The 22,966-nt window shown below is 34.8% G+C and overlaps 1 protein-coding gene and 1 long non-coding RNA gene across 5 annotated transcripts in view; one reads left to right on the forward strand and one right to left on the reverse strand.

Moving 5' to 3' along the window:
- The window catches only part of LOC135222673 (phospholipid-transporting ATPase ABCA3-like), a 177,648-nt gene extending 174,050 nt beyond the window's left edge, over window positions 1–3,598 (forward strand). For all 4 annotated transcript variants that reach the window (XM_064260831.1, XM_064260834.1, XM_064260832.1 and 1 more), the window contains one exon: window positions 2,192–3,598. In XM_064260831.1, coding sequence (XP_064116901.1) covers window positions 2,192–2,242 — 51 coding nt within the window. In that variant the 3' untranslated portion in view covers window positions 2,243–3,598. The remainder of the gene's footprint in view (window positions 1–2,191) is intronic.
- LOC135222675 (uncharacterized) overlaps window positions 1–20,998 on the reverse strand; it is a 38,149-nt gene extending 17,151 nt beyond the window's left edge. The window contains exon 1 of the long non-coding RNA XR_010316306.1: window positions 20,732–20,998. This is a non-coding gene — a long non-coding RNA (uncharacterized LOC135222675). The remainder of the gene's footprint in view (window positions 1–20,731) is intronic.
- Window positions 20,999–22,966: the final 1,968 nt, after the last annotated feature.

Genomic DNA, 22,966 nt, shown 5'->3' on the forward strand with positions numbered 1-22,966 from the left:
GGTTTGTTTTCAGGAAAATTATTTCTCAATGTAAAGCTTTAGCCTCATTCTAACTTGAGAGGGGGAAATTATGGATAATTATAATGGATAAATCTCTTGCTCCCTCAAATTTCTCCACTCTTCCTGTCTAGGTACTCTTAGTATGTATGATTTTTACAGTTTGGCAAATAACACATGAAGAACCCTTTTTTTCTCCCTGTACTTTTCCATTACCTGGCTACCTGGCATAAGGAAGATATTCCATCAATTGTACCGCTCTGTTTCATACACCTTAGTTGCTATCTGGCATAAGGAGGATATTCCATCGATTGTACCACTGTTTCATACACCCTAGTTACTGTCTTCCAATTTTGAGCTCATATCCAAGTTTCCTGTCTATAAATCTTCCAAATGTTTCTAGGTATGGGCTATATTAATATACATAATAGTCCCTCTATAGTACTTGTGAATTTCCACATTTTCTTCTCTTTTAAAAATCAGTATCACTCTGCTCTCTCCATTTTTCTGAGAACAGAACAGAATATATAGAGAATTTAGGCCAAAGTACAAGCACTGGGACCTATTAGGTCAATCAGTGCTGAAACTGAAATTGAGAGTAAAAAGGTTTGAAAGGTGTAACAGGGGAAAACCTTGCAATTGGACTGTGAAACATTTGTTACTGGAAAGTGAGATGAAAGATCAGAGAATATGAATAGAGGTGCAGGAAAAAGGAATCAAAGTGGTTGCAGCTAGGGGCCAAAGGGATCCTGCAATGAACCATAAGTACATAATGCATAGTGCACCACATGAGGTGCACTAATGGCAGTACCCCAACTACAGGGTCCTTTTATCCGTGACAGTTTCCCTTTCCATAATTTTATTCATTAGATTCTGCAGCAGTGTACTATATCATCCAGATGACACATGAATAATCAGCTTCTAAAATCATTTTGACATGGTACCTATGCCCTACTGTAACAAAAAAGGGATTTTGACGAAGGAAAAATCTATTTCTGGGGGAAGACCTGTGTTGCCCGGTGAAAAGTTCCTGTAGCTTACTTTTTAGCATAAATTCACGCAAGGGTAGTAACCTCAGCATACCATGCTAGCTTTTTTCTCTGGTATATTTAGAATCTATTTATACTAAAAAAGTGAGCTACAGGAACTTTTCACCGGCGAACACAGGTCGAACCCAGAAATAAACATCTTTAATTGTTCATTTCAGTCTTGGCTTAAAAAACGAATGTCTGTCATGAATCAAATTTGCCTTCTTAATATCTTAATGACCTTGTGCAAGCACCATAACAAAACCTCTTGTTCTTAGCAAGCTGAGATTCATGTCGCTCATGCATTGCGAAATAAAGGGTTAGAAAAAAAAGTTTAATTTGACCTCTGTGTTCCTTTGATCTTGTTCAAATGTCAGACTTTCTGATCCTAAGTAACCCACATATACAATGTGAGATTTTACAACCATTTCATTTCACTTATGATTTGGCCAGGAATTCCTTCTACATCTTGCCAAGCCCTTGGCCTTATACAAATGTCCTTTGCTCAAAACCATGACACACCATCTGAAAGATTATACATAGATTTTTTCTTACTAGATTCTTTTTGCCTGGGATATTGGCCAAGAAATGTCCTAAAGGACCACAAATTTGACCACATATTTTTGTTGTACTTGTTCACTAGTATGCATCCCATGTATTTATCAGAAGGAAATGCTTTCTCCTTAGAGGTTAAGTGGGATACTGTGCCAAAAGTGACTGTGTCTGCACTCAAAAGTTTCACTTGTTATTATTATGAAGTTATATAGGAATGCTGCTTTATTATTACACAAACAGGTGGTTATAGACACAATAAAGTCATGGAAGTTACTTAGAGATAAATTACATAGCCAGAAGAGCTTTCACCTGAATAAAAACAATAAGATTCCAAGGTAGGAACTCATGGAATTAATGCATTAAGTGTCATTTTTAAATCAACTATACCGTATATCTAATTTCCTATGGTTAAGTGTTTAAAGCAAATCTGGGGTATATATGTATAATTTAATTTGCAACAGCCTTCTCATCTCGAGCCTTCTAAAAATAAATTTATTGCATAGATATTAGATAATCACAGTAAACTTCATAATTCCATGGCAGAACTTGTTGATAATACTTTATATTATATGTATCTCAAATATAATTTACATTATACTTTCTCCTTGCAGGTTTTCTTGTCATTTACCAGAGGACAGAGACCCGAACAAGATGGTACTTGATAAAAAATTCTGTGATAACTATAATCAACATTAAGAACTTAGTATTTTATTGTATTTTTGAGGTACTGTAGTGTAAGCTGTATATTCTTTGAATATCTTGCTAAAGCCTAGAGATTTTGCTGCTGCAGTAATTTTAAACCCTGCAAACTTTATATGTTATAACTGCAGGCTAAACTGGTACAGAAATTGGGAGAACATTAAAATTATATAGGCCTACTTCTACCTTTAGCTAACAGCATTTAGTCAGAAAATAATTATTTAGTACAATATATCATATACATGCTCAGCAAATTACTTTAACAACTTATGGGTAGCATGTAGATACGCTTGTCATTCAACATACGGTATGAAATTTTATACTTTTTGATTGTAACTTTGTAGTTAAATCTAATTCTAATACTATGATTTCTAATGTTAGTGTCATACTGTTGCACTGAAACTGCTACTCATCTTTCTCTTAGCTCTTCATGCTACAATACATCAGAATGATAATATTCATCCAGATTGTTCATAATCTACAGTAATGTTATTTTTATAAGAACTTTTTAATGTTTGCATCAGTAAGTTTTTCATATATACTTTTTCAGTACTGTGGAACACTCCAAATGTCATGTCAATACAGTAGCGATAAAAGAATTCTAAAATCTGAAAGGTTTGCACGAGTAAGTTTTTCATAGATACTTTTCAGTACTGTGGAACACTAAATGTCATGTCAATACTGATAAAGGAATTCTAAAATCTATTTATGTATATTTTTTACTCTAAACCCAGCATTCATATATAGCCCACATTCATGACCTTTGACTGTCCTAGCCACCGTAATCTTACGTCAAACAGACATGCCAAATTTAATGGTACAGCATTTGTGCTATTTAGATCCTCATGAGCACATGCTTCACTTTTTGTGTCTGCCAACTGTTAACAGCTTGTCAGAAACTCCCAGACGGCTTTCATATTGCAAGGTTGGCGTACCTTTTATTTTCATCTCAACCTTAAGCACCTTATTTTTTTAAAGTCATTCAGTGCTTCCAACTTTATTTACAGACTGAATTAACTCAGACTGCTCCTATACAGAGGTACTAGTGTATAGAGTTACTAAGTAGTAATTTAATAATTAATTGACCATGATGCTCTTGCCAAAGTCTGTGTCCTAAGTCATTAGCTTTTGCTTGTAAGTATAAGTTGTAAGCACAGTATGTAATTATCTCTTGTTACTTTGGGAACAATATTCTGTTACAGATATTTGCAGTACGTAGTTCCAGTACTATGTATACTTTATAATTATTTCTAATATTCATTTATAATTACGTATTTCTAATATTCATGTTTTCTGGGTACCAATATACTAATTAGGGTTTTTGTTTAGTGGTAATGAAGTCGTTTGTTTTAGGGTTTTTTTTTTCCTTAAAAACGCCAAAACCAAAGTTAGTTGGTTTTCCCTTCTTCTCACCTTTAATTTACTTGGGTGACAAATATTTATATATTAGTTTAAGTTCATGTGTAATTTTGGTACAAAGGGTGAATTGGCTGGTATTTTTAGTCTTATTTGTACTGTGTGATTAACTTTTACTGTATTTATTTGTACAGTTTATACGCATTCCTTCATTACCTTATACAGGTAATTAATTTGTGTATTTTCTAAGTCTTATCTGTTTACAGTACATATTTCCTTTGAGGATGTATTTTGCATTATACATATTCTATTTGAATTATCTTTAATCTATGAAGTGTTATGTCTTGTGTATTATACAGCTTGTTTTTAATTACTAAAGAATTGTAATTACATTCTTACTTTTTGTGTTGCCAGAAATGCATTAATCCAATGATCAGTCATTGTAAAAACATTTTTGTTAGCTTTTCCATTTATGAGGTCAGAGGTGCAAACAGTTCTTTGCACTCTCCACTGAACTTCCCTGAGGTCTAGGTCTTCATCTCCCCTTTTTTCCATGATTTCGAGGGCCTTTCCACAGGTCTTCATCCTGCTACATTACTTCCTTATTTGCTGTTCTTCTAAGTGTTCTTCACCCCTTTTTCGTCACTTGTCCAGACCATCTCAGATTTTGAGATCTGTCTGTTTTTCAGTCACTGGACAATACATTTACAGTACTGTACATTTTACAAGACAATGTCCTTGAACCTTTAAATGCTACAGTCAACCCCTTTTAAAATCTTTATTTTCTTTTTCAGTGCCCATGTTTCCAAGGGATAAAGTAATGTGATACAATAATAACATAGTTGTCAAGATATCATTTTACATTTTATTCAGACTGTAGTAACTCTTTTCTTACTGGCCTTTAAGTCATGATTTCTCATGGTATTCTGTTATTACAAGGAGGCCTTGTTGATTTCTTTTGATGGAAATGTAAAAATCCTGAGAATGATTGGTAAATTTATTCCTTTGCAGTCTGTATGTACAGGTACACTAGAAAACATTTTTACATGTGAAGTCTAAATAACAACATCCACTCTATTATGAAAGTAATGTTACAGTTATTAGATATTACTTATGTAGCTATATGTATACGTACTAATAACTGAAATCGTTACCAGACAATAATTTTATTGGAGGTAATAACCAGAGGCAGCGTAAAGGCCAAGTCCTATTTGGGTACCAGGCCTTTTTACCTCAGAAAGCCAGCATAACCCAAAAAAGGTTATGACAGTAGGATTTATGGGCAACCCAACCAGTGATGGTCAGACAACTTTGTGTACAATCTTGCCTTTCCAGCATAATGGTGGACATCATTAAGATCATATAGCAGAAGATGGAAGGGCACAAGCTGAATGTTGCTCCAGCCTTCATTAATCTTCTAGAACTGTGGTAGTATACAATTTACAATAATATTTAGTGCTTTTCCACTTAAGAACATGCTTTTTCAAGTATGCCTCTTCAGATTCTTTTATAGCCAGCAAGTATAATACCACCAAGCATTTCTTACAAGAATTCCCAGACTTGTCTACCAAGCAGCAATAAATCATTAGAGACCATTTCAACGCTGTCAGGTGGAACAAAATTGGAGAAGGATACTGCTGTATCTCCTTTACATTTTCCCATGTTTCTTGATCTTCTTGCAACTGTGATCTGCAAGAAGTGTGATCCAGCTATGATGGAGTTTTCTGGGCTCCGGTCCTTTGACCACAGGGATCTTTACATAGCTAATATTCTAGAGCCATCCCGTTTCAAAAAGACAAACTCGTAGTCTGAGGTCTTGCAAATAAAAATTAGAATTAACAGCAACCAGGGTTGTAATGACAAATCTAAGATGATCTATAGTCCTTCCACATGACAAATCTGAGATGATCTATAGTCCTGCCACATATCATCAAGAAGGTGCAAGCCAAGACTGCACAGATCTTCAGGTCTGCAGAAGACCCCAAGATACTCTGGTAGGTACTTAGTATTTCTATCTATTCACAATGAGGGTAGAAGGGCTGTGGATGATTCAGTAAAAGATTTCTTTAATACTTTAAAAAGAAAAAAAAAAGTACCTAAGAGGTAAGCCAAAATTATATGAAGACTTTAGAACAAGGACTCTCTAATGCCTCTACAAGCCTAAGCAGGATCCTCCTTAGGGGATGTAACATTTAAAATATTTTTTCTGCCAGCTTTTGCATATTCAAATAAAATGAGAGGCCTTTTATAAGACTTTTATAACCAACTTTATCACAAAGACACAGACCTCAGGACATTGCAGCTCTTTTTTTATTCCTTTCAGTACCAGTGAAGATGATGATCTTTATATAGTAAGAACTGTCAGCATTTTATCTCAGAAGGACCATAGAAGTCAAGATTGTATATTCTAGGCCTCCGTTCATGGGCCATACCAGGAAAGGTATATAAATACAGTCTTGTAATGGTTCAGACAAGTTATTCTGTTAAATTTTGGGTGATCAAGTAGAGCAGGTAAGAGTTCTGAGGAATGAGATCAGTGCGCTCTCAATGTCTCCCTTTTAAATGCAAGATGGCTGTCAAAGCTATTTGAAGTACAAATACCTGGAGATGCTGGTCAGCCATCACAAATTTTTTCTTTCAAAGATATAACATATAAAAGGATGGTGGATGCATATATATTCACTGGGAGCAATAGCAGCTGCATAGAAGGTTGTTTTTAACTTTGTCCTCACTCTTTCCTTTATGTTATCTTTGAGTTTCAAAGTCACAAGTAGCTACATCTCTTTTCTTGGTAAGGTCACAATTTTATGAATCAACTGCCACCTGTATATTTATTATTCAAAGGTTATTTTTGCCTTCTAATAGATACCCCTCACTGTTGCCAAAGCCTTGCGTTCCTAATTTAACACTGCACACAAGAACTCTTCAACGCTGACCTCATATGTATTTCTTAGCAGTCTGGGAATTTGGAATCTCAGACCTCTCATAATGACTATTCAGGCTACAGTATAGTATATGAATGATGGGTTTGTAGCAAAACATACACTTTTATACAATAAACATTGATTTTTTATACAGAATCATCATTCATATACTAATCAGTTTCCCTCGTCCTAGTTCAGTTGAACTTTGGCTGCCGGTTATCAAGACAACACATGAAATGAAACAGGGAATTGATGAGTAGGCTAGGTAGTGTATATGAGGGACCACATCCAATCTTCTGCTGTCTGTTAGCCAAAGACTGCAGTGTCTGGGACATCTAAAGACCAGGAACAGGGGCTATATATTAATGATGGACTTGTACAAAAATAGATCTTGTTTTACAAAAAAAAAAATTATTTTTTAGGTAACTGAGTCTGAACCAGATATTTGAAAAACTTTAGATTTTAGAATAGCTTTATCAATGTATTATTGCAAATTAGTTTTGAAACTTCTTACGGTTTTAAATTATTATAAAGCTCTCCTTAAAAACTTGTTCTTAATGAGGTGAAAAGTGAAGTTGGACAGCTAAGTAAAGGAGATTGAAATGAACGAGTGAAAGGTAAAAGGCAAAGAGCAATAGTCAGTGTAGAGAACATTCTGTATTATTTACTGTCTCATATAAAGCATACTGTAGGTGGTAGCTTCCTACGGGGCCTTTACTGCTGTAGAAAAGTATTGATAAAGTATCCATGAGAAACCTAGTCATGCAAACATTACATGTCTAGGTTTTTTCAGCTATATATTTTTTATACATGCAACTTACCCGGCAGATATATACTTAGCTAATGTCTCTGATGTCAGCTAAGTATATATCTGCCAGGTAAGTATGTATAAAACTTTATTGTATCTTAACAATTTCATTTTTCAAATAATGTCATGTCTTATTATACTTGAAATAAGATACAGAGAAATTACAATTTACAGTACAGTATACTTTAATGTTTGTATTCTGTGTTTATATGTCTATTTACATAAACATACACATGCACATACACATACACATTTCAGTGATTTCTGAAAGAACGAGTTGTGTTTTGAAGTCTCATAACATTTTTATCTCATAGTAATAGTTTTAGTAGAGAATGTTAGGCAGTTGGAAGTGCCAAAATTACAAGACACCATTTTGTTTATAAAAAGTGTTTCCTTTTTGTATGAATTATGGTGCCTTGTACAATAAATTTTGATTTACGTTGAAAAAGTACACTTGGAGAGAGAGAGAGAGAGAGAGAGAGAGAGAGAGAGAGAGAGAGAGAGAGAGAGAGAGAGAGAGAGAGAGAGAGAGAGAAATTATAATTATAACATTAACCATATTTATATATTTTGTATTGACACAGCATCACCTTTGTTAACTTTAAAATGTCCAGAATTATTCTGTACCATATTGTATTGAATGTTGTAACTACTTATTTGAAAGAGAGAATGCAAGTGCTCAAATACTTTGGTACAACACCTTGAAAACAATTTTGTATCCATGACTAATTTGATATAGAGCATGTTTCTTGTTTTCTGTATGTTCAGAATGCAGTTATATAATTACGAATATTATTCCCTACATTGTTTAGAGACTAAAGATACGTAATCTGGGTACATTAATTTTCCAAACCTTTGAAAAATCACATCTGAATTTCCCTAGACAGCAGATCTTGTACTACTACTCTGTTGACCTACATACTGATACAAACGGTTACTGTATATCTTGATTTAATAATGCGTTTTGTATTGTTGACCCGATTTTGTTTTCTCCTACATACTACATGGTTGGCAGGCCATTTTTGGGTAGTGGGTATTTCATACCTTACCACTGTTTAACATGGGGGAATTCCCGATAATGACTAATCATTTGACATACAAATTTGGTATATAGTACATACTGTATTTAGTTAGATTTTAGGTCACTATATTATGGAACACTTAAGTGATTTCTGCTTTAGAATGGAAGTTACTGGTATTGCCTACAATCAGTCCAAAATTTTCTAATGTCTTTTAAATTTAAAAGTTATTTTTGGTCATTCTTTAGCTGTATACTGTAATCACAGTCAGATAACTTATGTGGGATTCAGTAAACCCTGAAGTTTGAAATTACTACAGGTACGTACTAAATACATTCTTTCAACCACAAAACTTATTTAACGAATGTAATTTGAGAATGAGCAATTATTTAAACTTTTCTTAGCACAAATTATTTAGTCTATTTCATTAGGGTTTAGTTTTGTCACAGAGAATAAAATAACACCAATGGGAAGGAAAGTTCTCAAAATCTCATGGTTGCCACTGGAGGTTGTACACCCTACGAATGTAATGAATGATCTTAGTGTGAACTTTAGGCCTGAGTGAGAAGAAGAGCATGAATGATTATATTAAGCCTTGAAGGATAGATAATTGACAGTTCTTCTTGAAGACCTTGAAGGATAAATAATTGACAGTTCTTCTTGAAGACAATTAACAAATGATCAAATACAGAAAAAGTTGTAAATTATATTTTATCTGTTCCTGATTACTAAATATAATGACTTTTTGTGTTACCAGTTAACTTTTGAATAAAAAATTTAAACTTGATCCATAAATTCCTTCTTCATCATGTTAGTTGCTGTCTTAATTCTTTAATTTACTAAAGAGTATGTAAATTATTTGGTACTGTATTTAATATAATTACATGCATTTCAATTAGTCTTGTTATCTACACAATGAAAAGTAACTATGCCTACATTTTTCTCAAACAAACAAGGATATGTTTTTGCTTGTGAACTATGAACAATTACACAAACATCATGTGTTTTTCAGTGTTCTTGGATTTTTGCAGCAGTGTGTATAATATGACAATACTATACTATGATGTACTATTTAGAGGAAGACTTTTTTCACACTTGTCCTACAGTTGTAGTAGAGATCCTAAATAGCATTCAGTTACAAGGAACTGAAAAGCCTAGTGAAATAGCCAGTTTGTTGACTTATTTAAACCAGGTGATGTGCATTTCTTGTAATGCCACTTTAATAGTGTTTGCAGCAGGGCAGTACACTATCATTGCTCAAACGTTGAACAGTGCATTCTTCTATAAGTAAGTTGTAATTGTGTAGTATGACAAGGGCTCTAAGATTCAGTAAATGCAGCACTGTAGTTATTTTTTGAGAGAGTCTGTATGCTTGTTACTGGTGACATATAACTTTATACTAACTGCAGTTCTTATTTTTGTTATCATCAGTCTCTTTCACTGATACATGATGTATTAACTATATAACCAGTATGAGGTAACTCTTGCACATAGCATTATATAGTTTCACAAATTTCATAAAACATCAGTCTCAAGTATTTGAAATTTTTAGTGTATAAAGTTTATACATAGGAAATATGTAGCTAGTTATGTATTTACAATGCAATATACTTAATGTCAGTGCCAGTTCCAATTCTAATCTACATGTAGCTTAGATATAACAATGTAGAGAATTTCGAAAATAGGTGGAAAAATGACACATTTTATCCTTGATACGGCAACATATAATTAGTACTGCAGAACAGAAACTGAATCCAGAGGGGCTTCTTAGGTAGATCCATAATTAGCTGCTACAAATATAAACCTTTAACTAGGTTTTGATTGCACATTAATTCAGTATCAAAGTAATCTTAAGACATCATAAGACTTATCTTGAAATACTGTGGGTCATCATGAAGTGTCTCCAGTTTACTTCAGACAATTTTCCCTAAAGTAAAGAAGAATGATTTATGGAAATTCAGTTAAAAATGCACTGAAAAGAATGGGTCTAATTTCAAAATAATCATGTTAAATATAATACCACTCAAGATCTAAAACAGCACTATTTGTCCAGTTTTTTCTTTTTTTTATAAGTTCAATACTTTTTCTTGAATATCTGTAAAGATTAGATACTCATTCATAAATGAACAAGTGTTCATACCACATTCAAACCTTGTTAACCGTTATTAGGTCATGAAAAATATTTCTCAGAGCACTAATTGAGTTGAATCTCTACCAGAATTGACAAAATAGTTTTCTTTACTGGTTAAAGCTGTGTTATAGGATGATAGTGCCCAATTTCTGTAGTGCTATACTGCAATCCAATATACAAGACATAATACTATTTTGAAATAATATACAAACTAGGTACGTATTATGATGTGCGTGTACATTAACTTTAGTGAACAAAATCACTTTTGACAAATGTTTAATGCACTATGTAGTTTAATAACATAGGAATGCATTTTTAGGTGAAATTGCAATGCTTATAATTTGTTTTGCATGCATCAATATGGAGGTTGAGGTTCAAATACTGTTGCAATGCACAATGTAAGTTGCACTGTTTTGTATTTTGTGATCTCAGGTCCAAAAGGCATAAACGGTTTAGTTTTATCACCTAATGTACTGTACATGGATTATTTATTTTACTCCATTGCTACTACATTATTAGTTCTTAGTAGTACTTATTGTAAATATACTGCAGACTTTTAGATTGTCATTGTAAAATACTTAAACCTTATGCTCATTAAGTTATGAGGAACCAGGCAACCAACATTTTCCACTGAAACTATTTTATGAACATGAAATTGTCTGAAATAAATAGGACACTACATATTGATAATCTGTGCCAATTGTTAAGAAACCGTACTTTTCAGTAAAGTGCCAAACAAGATTACTTTATGAAATTAAAGACACTATCTTGTAAGATTTTAACAGCCTTCTAAATGTTAGATTGTACAGTACGTACATTATACTATGAGAAGCCTTAGTGTGATAAAAATCAAAAATAGCTGCCATCTGGCAAACTACAGAAAGATATGTATAAAATGAGAACATGTTTGCAGTGTCTTGAAAGGCAATGCTTGAATCTAGATAAAAAAAGACCTGTCCAGATTGTCACAACAATGAAGATGGAGCCTTTTGATTTTAGTGTTGTTTTAGCCATTAGCTTAGAACCTTATGGTTAACTAATATCATGTGCTTAAGTTATTTATATGTACAGTCATGTACTTATAGTTCTTTGCATCTCTTCTATATGCAAGCAGAGGCTAACTTAGGTAATCTGTTCCCTTATGTGCATAGTAGATGGCATAGGCTTTATATTGTAGCTTTAAAATGGGTATCAACCATTTCATGATTGCATTTCCTTATTAAATGTGTGTGATCTTTATATATAAATACTGGTAAAAGTGATGTTGCGTGTGTATATAATGCTGTAAACATCAAGAAAAGTTGAGTCAACCATCACAGTGATGTGCACGAAACCAGAGGAGATTCAGAGGAGCTCTGTCAGCAATAAGCTAGTGTAAATATCTGCATCTCTTGATATACATTACTATGACTTGATATGAGATTGTATAAATGTTAGTGGACTTTTTTGTTTATACAATACTTAAGTTAGTTAAAGCACATAATATTTGAATATGAAGGCACGCCAAGTCTGAAAACGTTTAATATGACTGATAAATTTTAATTTTCAAGAGGAAGAGTAAGAAAAAAAAGCAATGGACTAATACATTATATGGGCTAGAAGTATATTTATGTTTTGAGCTTATGGTATTTTGTTTACCATTGCTTTTTATTAATAAAACCTAAAAGAGATACATAACTGTCGGGGAGTTACATTAATGAAACCTAAAAGATACGTAACTGTGGGAGTTACATTTTAAAATTAATTTATGGTCTAACTGTGTTAATGGTTTTCCATATACGTAGACTAAGCTAGAAACTATTCACTCAGCAAATGTATATGTGAAGAGCTAATACATTCTTAGCCAATAAAGCTCCGTAGCTCCAAAGGACCTAATTTGTGCATCAAAAGCAAAATTAAGAGTTTTTACATGGAGCATGATCAGCATAATGTAAAAAAAAAAGTTGCACTGAGTAATATAACTTTTATGTTCTTAATTGGACTCCCAGATTTATTAAATGATTGAAATTTCAGCTGCAGCCAGTGTGATAAAGGCTTTCATATGTTCATATAAATATGACAAAGTTCACATAATTCAAACTATCTATTACTTATTCTATGAAAAAACCATCTTTCAGTCAACATGTGCTCCTTTCATGCAGGTTCTTAATCGATCCATCACCTACCCCTACTTAGCAAACAGTCTGGATAGCTTATCTGAATGCTAAAAAAAAAAAATGCAATTACCCAAAATTTCTGTAAAAACCTTCATTCATTTTTTCCTTGGCTTGGTCCTTCCTCCTCCATTCTTATATAAAGGTGCTCTCATTACAATAATCAGTTCTTCCTGCAAAGCTCTTTTAGGCTATTCCTAATAATAAGTTTGTTCATCCAAGACTATTACATTTTACATACACTGTAGTGAAACAAAACTTTCCTTAGAGTTGTATAATTACCACTGTCATTCCAAGGAGAAGACAAAGCTCATGATGTTTTATAAGTCTTAAAATCTTTATTAGTAAGACGGGTGACTACTCAAAACTGGTTTCAGCTACATTTGGCTGGAAAACTGTACCCAAACAGTATTTGAAAAAGATAATATCCTTCAGCTGTTGATAAACAATGGATGTGGATTTTAGAAAAATGAACAAAGTCTTATGAATGAGCATGCAAGACTGTCAATAAAAACTTACATCAACATAGACCGATAACTAGAAAGTAGTCACCATATAACAGTAAGCTTTCATGATAATTGACATGTTATATTTCCATTCTGTATGTACAGGAAGAATGATCCCCGTATTTTGGATGAAACATGAGTACATTTAAAGGAAACAATAAGCAAATCTATTTGACATATATTACAATCTCTTACTACTGGGTAAATGTCAACACACACAAAAAAAAGCTCAACATGGTTTTGTAAGTGGGTAGCTTATTGGAATAATTACACAGTAAAGTATGACATACATTCTAAAGTACTGTATATACCTTAAATTAATGAACAGATTCGAAACCAAAATGACACAATAAAAAAACATTTAAATAGTACTTGTAGAGGGTTTCATCATTACAAGTAAGTGGTAGGTGTCTTGAAATGTTTCATAATTCTACATGTACTACTAAAGTACAGTAATATTATAGAATATATTAACTACAAGTGAAAGATGAAAAGGTACTCAAATTTAATATCCATTGAAAGATGAAGCCATTTAGATAAAATGCATCTCAAGCTGTACAAGATACATACATTGTTATCATTTTCAAACACCAAAAGAGGGGAAATAACACAGGTGTAGGAATATACCACACAGTATCTACTAGTGTATTCACAGGCCATGTTAAGAGAGTTTTCTTAATTAATCCCTCAAGAAGATACTTTAAATACACTTCTCTCTATGTACAGGATACTTTTTTTACCTTTAATAATAACTATCATATTGTACAATATTTTATCTTTCTAGTTGCAAAATCAACCTACAGGTCTACATAGTACTACATGAAGTCTGAAAAGTAGAGAAGTTTGATGAAAACAACTATCTTCAGTGTAATATAGGAGACCTATAGAGAAAATCTGAGTCTTGGAAAATACTCTAATCATCATCCTCCTCATTATCATCATCATTATAACACAAAGTCAGCTTTTCCCTTCGTGGAATTAAGACATAAAACGCTTCATGTAACCAAAAACAAAATTCAAGATAGACTATGAAATTTTAATCTTAGAATGTGCTTTACAATTAAAGACATTACATGAAACAAGATATATTCAGGGGTATGAAAGTTTAGTTACAAACAGCTTTATAAACCCAGAGCAATTGAAGAGGTAATTAAATAAAAACAGGGGATTGTGATATGAACAAAGCTATTAAGAATTAGTGAACTTAGACTGATTGATTTATTAACAGTAAACTGGCCCTATTCCTCAGCATTTTCTGATATCAATGTGCAGCTGTGTCCAGAAAATGTGTACTTACGCTACAAAGTCAGACAAGAGTAATTGAATTTTGTGATATTATGTTAATTTTTTAATTTATGTACAGTACTTTAATAGTTATTAGCACCAAGGGTGAAACTGCACCTTTTAGTATTTCTTAAGTTAAGGGAAAGCGAGAGAGCACTGGGATAAATGTTATGATCTTGGCTCCAAAATGTATGATCTCCTCTATATTAACAAAACCTAGATTTTAAAATGCCATAAAGTAAAGCAAGATGACATTTTGTATCCTTTATCAGTGATTTAGGCTAGACAGTAAAAAAAACAAAAAAAAAGTATTATGTAGGTTAACACTGCTGTAGAACATGAAAAAGGTTTATCAAATTACAGTTACATACTACTGTAATTTGACTGGGCAGTACCTAGGTAATTATTTCTAATGCTCCTCTGCCTCACATCTCATTTAGCCTATACATATATATGAAGGTGTGATGGAGAAATTCAATTTTTTTAGAACATGAGAGGAAGTAAGAATTACTACACCTCTGAACTACTTTAGGCAAGATATATATTTCATCTGTTTCCTCTTTAAGAAGCCAAGGACAAGCATGATTCCAGATGAAAAAACTCTTGTATAGTATAATACTGTACGTACGTATAGTGATTCACTTTTCCAGAAGCCTATATAGTCTGTCATCTACTGATTTTGGCAAAATACATGAACATGCAGTTGGCAAGGCATAACAATTGTTGACAAATAGGTTTTGATAATGTAAATAATCGGTGTTACTGTTAAATTCATTAATGTTATATTCATTATTGTTATATTTAGCATATGAAATCGACTTCACTACATACTCTGTGCACTTACTAGCTGGCTTAGTTTTTTCATATATTCTCTTCTCCAGCCAATTTTGTAAATAAATATGCTGTATTTTTTCTTCAATAGATACAAAGGGAGCAAGACCTTTTTAATATTGTAAATAGTTAATTCTTTAATGATTTGTTGAAGATATGACTATGAGGACTGAGACTAGAAAATTAACATCTGTGTAGGAGTTATAAGGGAGAATTCTAATAACATTCTTCGCAAACCCAGTCATTTGTTTATTTAAATGAAAACTTAAAAAACAGGATTTGTGTTTGTTATAGTACAGTATATTGTAAATATTTCATAAATCTATATGACATGTGATATTGTTTGCATGTGCTGTTACTCTACATTGACATATTTTTTCATGTGTAATAATCAAGATTTTTCCAAATTCAAATATATATTTGAAAAGTATACATATGCTTTACTTTTTGTCCTACAAAATGTCATATATGACAAATATACTGCAAAAACTATTTGCTATAGCATAAATACAAACCTCTTACTTGTACTAAAGCCTTAATTATTGGAGTATAGAAGACAAACTGAGCACTAAAGGGATTTTGACGTAAGGAAAAATCTATTTCTGGGCGATTGGCTCGTGTCGCCAGCGAAAATATCCTTTAATCTATTATTTCTAGGGTAAATGTACTACACATACCAGAGAATAAATAAAATAAAGAAAAAAGGTCAGTATAACTGACTCGCTCACCTCCAAGAGGGTGTCGGTATGAACACTAGGCGAGTGAGACCACTACCACGAGCCAAATACCAATAGAAATCTCCCACAACAAAAACCCTCCATGAGGAGAGCCGACCCACAGAGTGAGCAGCTCGTACTACTACTACTCCATCCCATGCTGCCGACTGCTGCGCCTCTGGTGGCCATCCTGAAGTTAGCAGACAATCTTGGGCGAAGGGATGGGTAGGGTGGATTTCGCTGGCGACACGAGCCAATCGCCCAGAAATAGATTTTTCCTTACGTCAAAATCCCTTTTTCTGGGCTCAGCTCGTGTCGCTGCGCGAAATCGTACCAGAGAAATAGCACAAGATTGTAAACAAAAGTAATAAAACAAATCAGAATAGGTCTCAAATAAAAAATAAAGTAAATATAAAAAGAATATAATTGCTAAAAAGATACAAATACACAGTGATACAAAATAAAAATATGCTTAAATTACCCTTAATTCTAAACATGTTTCTTAACATAAGGTAATTTACATATGTACAGAGTAAATTGGCTTACATGTAACAAAATGGTATCTGTGTAAAGGCATGTATCAAAAATATAATAGCAATTAAACAATCAAATAAAACAAATTAATCAACAATGATAATATATTAAAGGAATGTATATGACTTAATATACAAAACCCGTAACAATTATAAATGAGATGTATCCCCTAGCATAAAAATAAGGGGGTAACATCCATGAGATCAATATCCATAATCATCTGTTGAGTGTCCCTAGAAAAAAAAAATAAGGGGCACCCACTACATCATCATAAAAGCAGCTAAGCACAAGGTGAATGTAAATGAAACACGGTAGGAATAGACGAACTGTTGGGTGAAGCAGGTAGAAAGGAGGACTGAATCTTCTACTACAAATTAACTAGAGTCAGGGGAAACTATGTTTCCCGCTGCTACTGCTGAAAATTTCAGAGCTTCCAAGGACTTAAGGTAATGACGTTTGAACACTGTCGGCGATTTCCATCCGGTATACTTTCAACTCATCGAAGTTCATGTGTTGGAAATAATTAATTGAGGTGGCTAACTGCTCTGACATCATGTGCTTTTGGGAAAGAGTCAGGATTGGCTTGTTTAATAAAGTACAGGATTTGTTGCCTGATGCCTTTAATGATAAAGTTCCACCTTTTTCCCTCTTAAAGAGGGGCCACCCCGATGAGGATGAGGAGGTCCTGGATAGAAAGGCACGTAAGGTTGAAACTGGACAAAGGGATACATCTTGTGGAAGAGGTAGTACTTTCCAAGGTTCCCACCTCATCAAAGGATCTTCATTCTTTGCCAAAAAGCTACGTTCCGGAGAAAGTAGGACTTCCCCTGTGGGAAGGAATTGAATATGATCCGGATCTCTGGATAAAGCCGACAGTTCTGAAATTCTTGCTCCTGAAGCCAGGCTTAATAAAAATAGGGTTTTTCTTAGGAGCATCATAAACGAGCATGTGTCATTATCGGTTTCGGAAGCCAGTTTTAGAACATCGTTTAAGAACCATGAAACTGACGTAGGCCTCACAGAAGGCCTAAGTCTAGCACATGCCTTAGGAATAGACGAGAATGTAGGTAATCCGTCAAGTCTATGTTAAATCCAAATTGAAATATCTTTTTCAAGGCTGACTTGTTTGTCGTAATCGTGCTAGCTGCTAAACCTTTTTCAAATAAGGATCTGAAGAAGGATATAGCTGAATTAACTGTCATGATTCTGATATTCTGACTCTCTTCAGGAAGGTTGCTAACTTTTTGACAGCAGCATCATACTGCCTCAAAGTTGAATCCCTTTTATTTCGGATTCCAAGAAGAGAATATTCTGAGGGTCAATATTCGCATCTCTTTTTGCCGCAAACTTCATGAAATCCATAAAGTTAGGGTTTTGAGAATCCCACTGAGGAATGCGAACACAGTCTTCGTTTGTACTGACTGGGAGAGCTTGGGACTGGGGATCCGAAGAGGACGAAGGCCCAGTTCCAGAATTAGGGGATACCAATTGCTCTTCGGCCAGTCTGGCGGGGCTACTAGAGCCACTTGACCCTTGAATGTCCTGAGTTTGTTCAATACTTTCATAAGGAGATTCACTGGAGGGAAGACGTAAATCTTCTCCCCACAGTTGTTCGACAGTCCAGAGCCAGGGCGTCCGTGGCGTAAGCCAGAGGGTCCAGGTTGGGGGCTACATAACACGGTAGTTTGTGGTTCGCTTGGGATGCGAAGAGATCCACCTGTACCCTGGGACTCTTTGAAGGATCCATTGGAACGAACTGTTGTCTAGTGACCATTCCGACTCTAAGGGTACTGATCGGGATGGGAGGCGCTGCTATGACGTTTCTCACTCCAGCTATGTGAGTGGAGGAAAGATGCCAACTGAACTTGTCTGCCAGGGAGAAGATGGCTACCATGACGTGATTTAGATGACGTGACTTGGAGGCTCCTCTGTTTATACAATGTACTACCACTGCGCTGTCCAGGACTAGCTTTATGTGGGAGTACTTTGGTGGGTGTAACTTTTTGTTTTTTAGAGTCAAGGAACACTGCCATTGCCTCCAGTACGTTTTATATGGAACTGACGGAACTGGAGTGACCAACATCCCTTTGAACCTTTTTGACCTGGGAATACCCTCCCCAGCCGCTTAAGGACGCGTCTGTGTGGATGGTGATCCCTGGTGAGGGAACTGAAGGGGTACTGACACTGATAGATTCTTGACTTTTGCCCACGGCCGAAGCCGATTCTTTAGAATCAGAGGCACTGAGGATAGCTTGTCCCTGGACCTGACATTTGCTCGCGAGCGCCAGATCCTGGTTAGGTCTTTCAGTTTGGCTTTCATTAAGACGTTCGTTGACTTGATGCAAACTGGAGAGAGCCGAGGATCCTTTCCTAAAAGGGTAAGGGAGCATTGAAAGAATGAGGCTTATCTTCCCTTTACTACTTCAATCTGTTTCTGGAATAGATATCAGCAAACTAAGGAAAGAACAAGGAAGGCTCTTCAAGTACTGTCAAGTAAGAAAAAAAAAAAGTTCTAAAAGGTAGAAAAGTGGGACTGATAGGAGAAAATTGCAAACTAATCATGGTAAAAGAAAGCTCTTGCTGACAGCAACAAGAAGCTGAAAAAAATACCATGAGAAAACAGGCCATTGAATGTCATGAAAGAGGTAGCATATATGGGATTATTATTATTATTTTTTTTTTCTGCTGTAACAAGTGGTATCAAAAGAGATGCTCAGTATTGCACTATACACATGGACCAAGGGATTTTTTTAATGCACAAAATGTAATGGAAGAGCAAACATAGTAAATGAGGAGAACACTGTAGTGGTGAAAAGACAGGCCTTGGATGAGAAAGAGTATTTGTCATCTTTAGTACACTGAATTCTGAAGTAGACACCACACTGCACAGGTTAACATTTTTTATACCAAATTGAGGCCTATAGTGCTCTACTACACAGAAAGCATAAGAAATTTTGGAGGCGAGTGATTAAAAAAGGCCTACTTTTATTGCTGTAGTGATCACAAACATATGGTGCTATGAAGCAAGAAAAGTAGATCATGCTACGTACCCAAGTCTAAATAGTGAAGTTAAACCAAGAGACTGGACAAGTATATCATGCAAAGTGCCCAAGTTAAATATTGAAGTTAAACAAGATCAAGAAGAATTAGGATGGAATATTTGGACAAAGGGCCAGAAGAAATTGACACACATTCTGGGAGTGACAGTGTTTGGGTGGCCCACAGAATTATTACTGAAATGCCCATTGATTAAAAGTAAAATGTAAATAATGACTATCAAAGGGGAAAATGGGTCAATAACACCACCAAAAACATTTTTACAAGGTAATGATAAATGGTGATAGGGGGGGGGGGGGGGGGAGTAATGTGACTGATAGGCTACATCAGAGACTGAAGAAAACCTGAGGTTCTTATGAATGGTTTAACAGTTTTTGAAGTGGAATTAATAATAAGGAAAATTAAGAGATGGAAAAAACTGGGTTATGTTGGAATCACTGCACATATGGTTATTTATACATAATAGTTGAAACTGAAATGACACAAACTAACTAGACTTTTTACAGAATAATAAATGAAGAACCACCCTGTTCATTGCAAAGTTGGCACAGAAAGGTAATCTGACCAATAATTTACACTGGTCATTATGAAAATATTCATAATGCTCATTAGCAACAAGCTAAATAGTCAAATACGTAGCCTACCATGACAGCAAAAGGTAATATTACAGAATAGTTCCGCACGGACTACAAGGAACGTAACCGCGGATACGACATCCACTAGGGATTGGGGCGTCCAATGTATTTCGCTGTGTTTAGTACTGGCCCCTGGGGGTTAATTACAGTCGTCCGAATAAATATTACTTAAAATTCTTGTTCAGGAGGTAAAACTGCATATAGAAAAAATGCAACTGCCATAGTCTAGGCTGCTGCGGAATACCTAGTAGTACCCTAGATCTACCTTATGACCCGAAGTATTATGGTGGGGGGGGGGGGGGGGGGGGGGGTGAAAGGGTCAAAATCGTTTTGACTGATTATGAAATTTAGGTCTTGAAGACCAAGCGCCGGAATCCATCAGGATTAGTAGGTAGTACCGATTCAATCGTTTTGGTTGGTCTGTAGAATTCAAAAAGGTCTTGTCACTTGGCCCCATTCCTACATCAGTCATACAAACAAGCAGAAATGATTTCTTACCTACCTATGATGTGGAGGATACCTAATGATGGAGAAAGACGGGCCATAGTATGCCTAAAGCTTATTTTCGTTTTGCTCCAAATAGGCTACGAAGTATACCACAAATAGCTCGTTTGGAAACGAGTTCATGTATAAAACATCAATGCACAATCATTAATTTACACACCACTAGCAGTTTGGATATTAACGACAAAATACGTTCATGTAGAAAACGTCAATGCACAACCACTAACATAAATAATTTAAATGCAAAACACGTAACTATGTAAATTTGGATATTATAAATAAAAAAGAATAAATAAACAGACGTTGGTCACCGTCACTTTTGGGATTTATGTGAAATACTAAGAAGAAATACTAAGAAACGGGGATAATAAATATGATAGCATCGTCTACTACTGAATTATAGTATTATATGTGAATAACGTCTCTCGAGCTAGTTTTTACATTACTCTGAGAATATTAAAATACTTATAATTAAGCGATAGACCTTTAGGTTCTCGGTTGTCTATTCTTCAATGTTTCATGTAAACATTATAGTGAAGTAACTGTAAGACAACTTCATTTGTATTGTTTTTATTAACCAGAGTGACAATTCGTTCAGTGCCAGAATTATGACAAAATAGATCAATAGCGTTAACTAATGTCATTAAAAACCTACTTTCCGGATAAGGGTGTTTTTTGTGGGGTGAAAGACTAGGCCTACATTAGCTACCTACCAGGTTAAGACAAAGTCAATGCAAAGTCTTTAAGAAGTTGCAATAATTTGATTAATCAAGTGGTCGAGTGGAACTAATCTGGCTAAGAGGGTAAGTTTTATATATTCTAGACCACTATAGGCTTTGGCAAAGTTATTCCAGTTTAAAATAATAGCTACTAAAATTCACTCAAAGTTATGGATAAAATGTTACCCTTAGGGGTCCCTTTACTAGGAATTTATTTATTTAATGTTGAACCCTTGGTACGTTGCCAAGTGTAGTAGATAGCCTAGGTACACTTTTGCAGTTGTGTATATACTAGGTAGCTAAGCATGTTTATGTAGCTCTAGGTAGTACTAATTTTTATTTTTTACATTGTTACATTGTAAATGTTACTTACGTATAGGCTATGCAAAGTATCCTAATTAGTAGTACAGTTAGCCTATAATTTTTTATTGGGAATGTCAGTTTTTGCCAAATTTCAATGTTTACTGTAGTGTTTAAATCATTCTTTTATTTTATTTGGTAATTCTAAGCCCTATTCCGCGATAAAGTAGACTATGGCAGTTGACGTGTTCCTACGTTATTTTACTTAACTGAACAAGAATTTTCAGTAATATTTATATTCGAACGACTGTAATTAACCCCCAGGGGCCAGTACTAAACACGGCAAAATATACATTGAACGCCCCAATCCCTAGTGGATGTCGTATCCGCAGTTACATTCCTTGCAGACCGTGCGGAACTACCTATTCTTTAGAATTACCCTGCAAGGAATGTAACCGCAGATACGACATCCACTAGGGATTGGGGCGTCCAATGTATTTCGCCGTGTTTAGTACTGGCCCCTGGGGGTTAATTACAGTCGTCCGAATAAATATTACTTGAAATTCTTGTTCAGTTAAGTAAAATAACGTAGGAAAACATCAACTGCCATAGTCTACTTTACCGCGGAATGAGGGCTTAGAGTTACCTTTTATTTAATTAGCTAATTTGTAAATTCATTGCCATAGGTACTTATTCATCTCAAACCAAATATATTAGCTATAGCTACCATACCTAATGCAGAATAGCTAACCTCTCGGATTCCAGTGCTCGGCTTCAAGCCTAAATTTCATATTCCATTCCATTCCATTATCACATCTAACATTGATAAAGTTTTACTTCCAACTCTTATTATAAACGTTTAGTATGCCTGAAATATGATAGTCTAGATGTAGCCTGGGAACGTTGCTGAAATTAATTTTTTAGGACCACAGGACTTAATTAACCTAACTTAACTAAAGGGGCTGTGTCATTACCTGGCAGAGAGCACCCCATCTAACATCACCTAGGCCACCAAGTTCTGGCATAAGATTTTATTCATAACCTATCGTAGGAGGCTGCGTCCTTACCTAGCTGGGGGCTTTGCCCCACTGGACTTCCCCACCTAACCTGACTTAGGATACCAAATCCTTATTTAGACCTAGATTCTATATCTACCCAAGCCAGGGGTCCATGGCCTTACGTCAAGAGGGAAAGGGTGGTGGCTTTTGGC

The sequence above is a fragment of the Macrobrachium nipponense genome, chromosome 8 (assembly GCF_015104395.2).
Source record: "Macrobrachium nipponense isolate FS-2020 chromosome 8, ASM1510439v2, whole genome shotgun sequence".
Lineage (NCBI taxonomy): Eukaryota > Metazoa > Arthropoda > Malacostraca > Decapoda > Palaemonidae > Macrobrachium > Macrobrachium nipponense.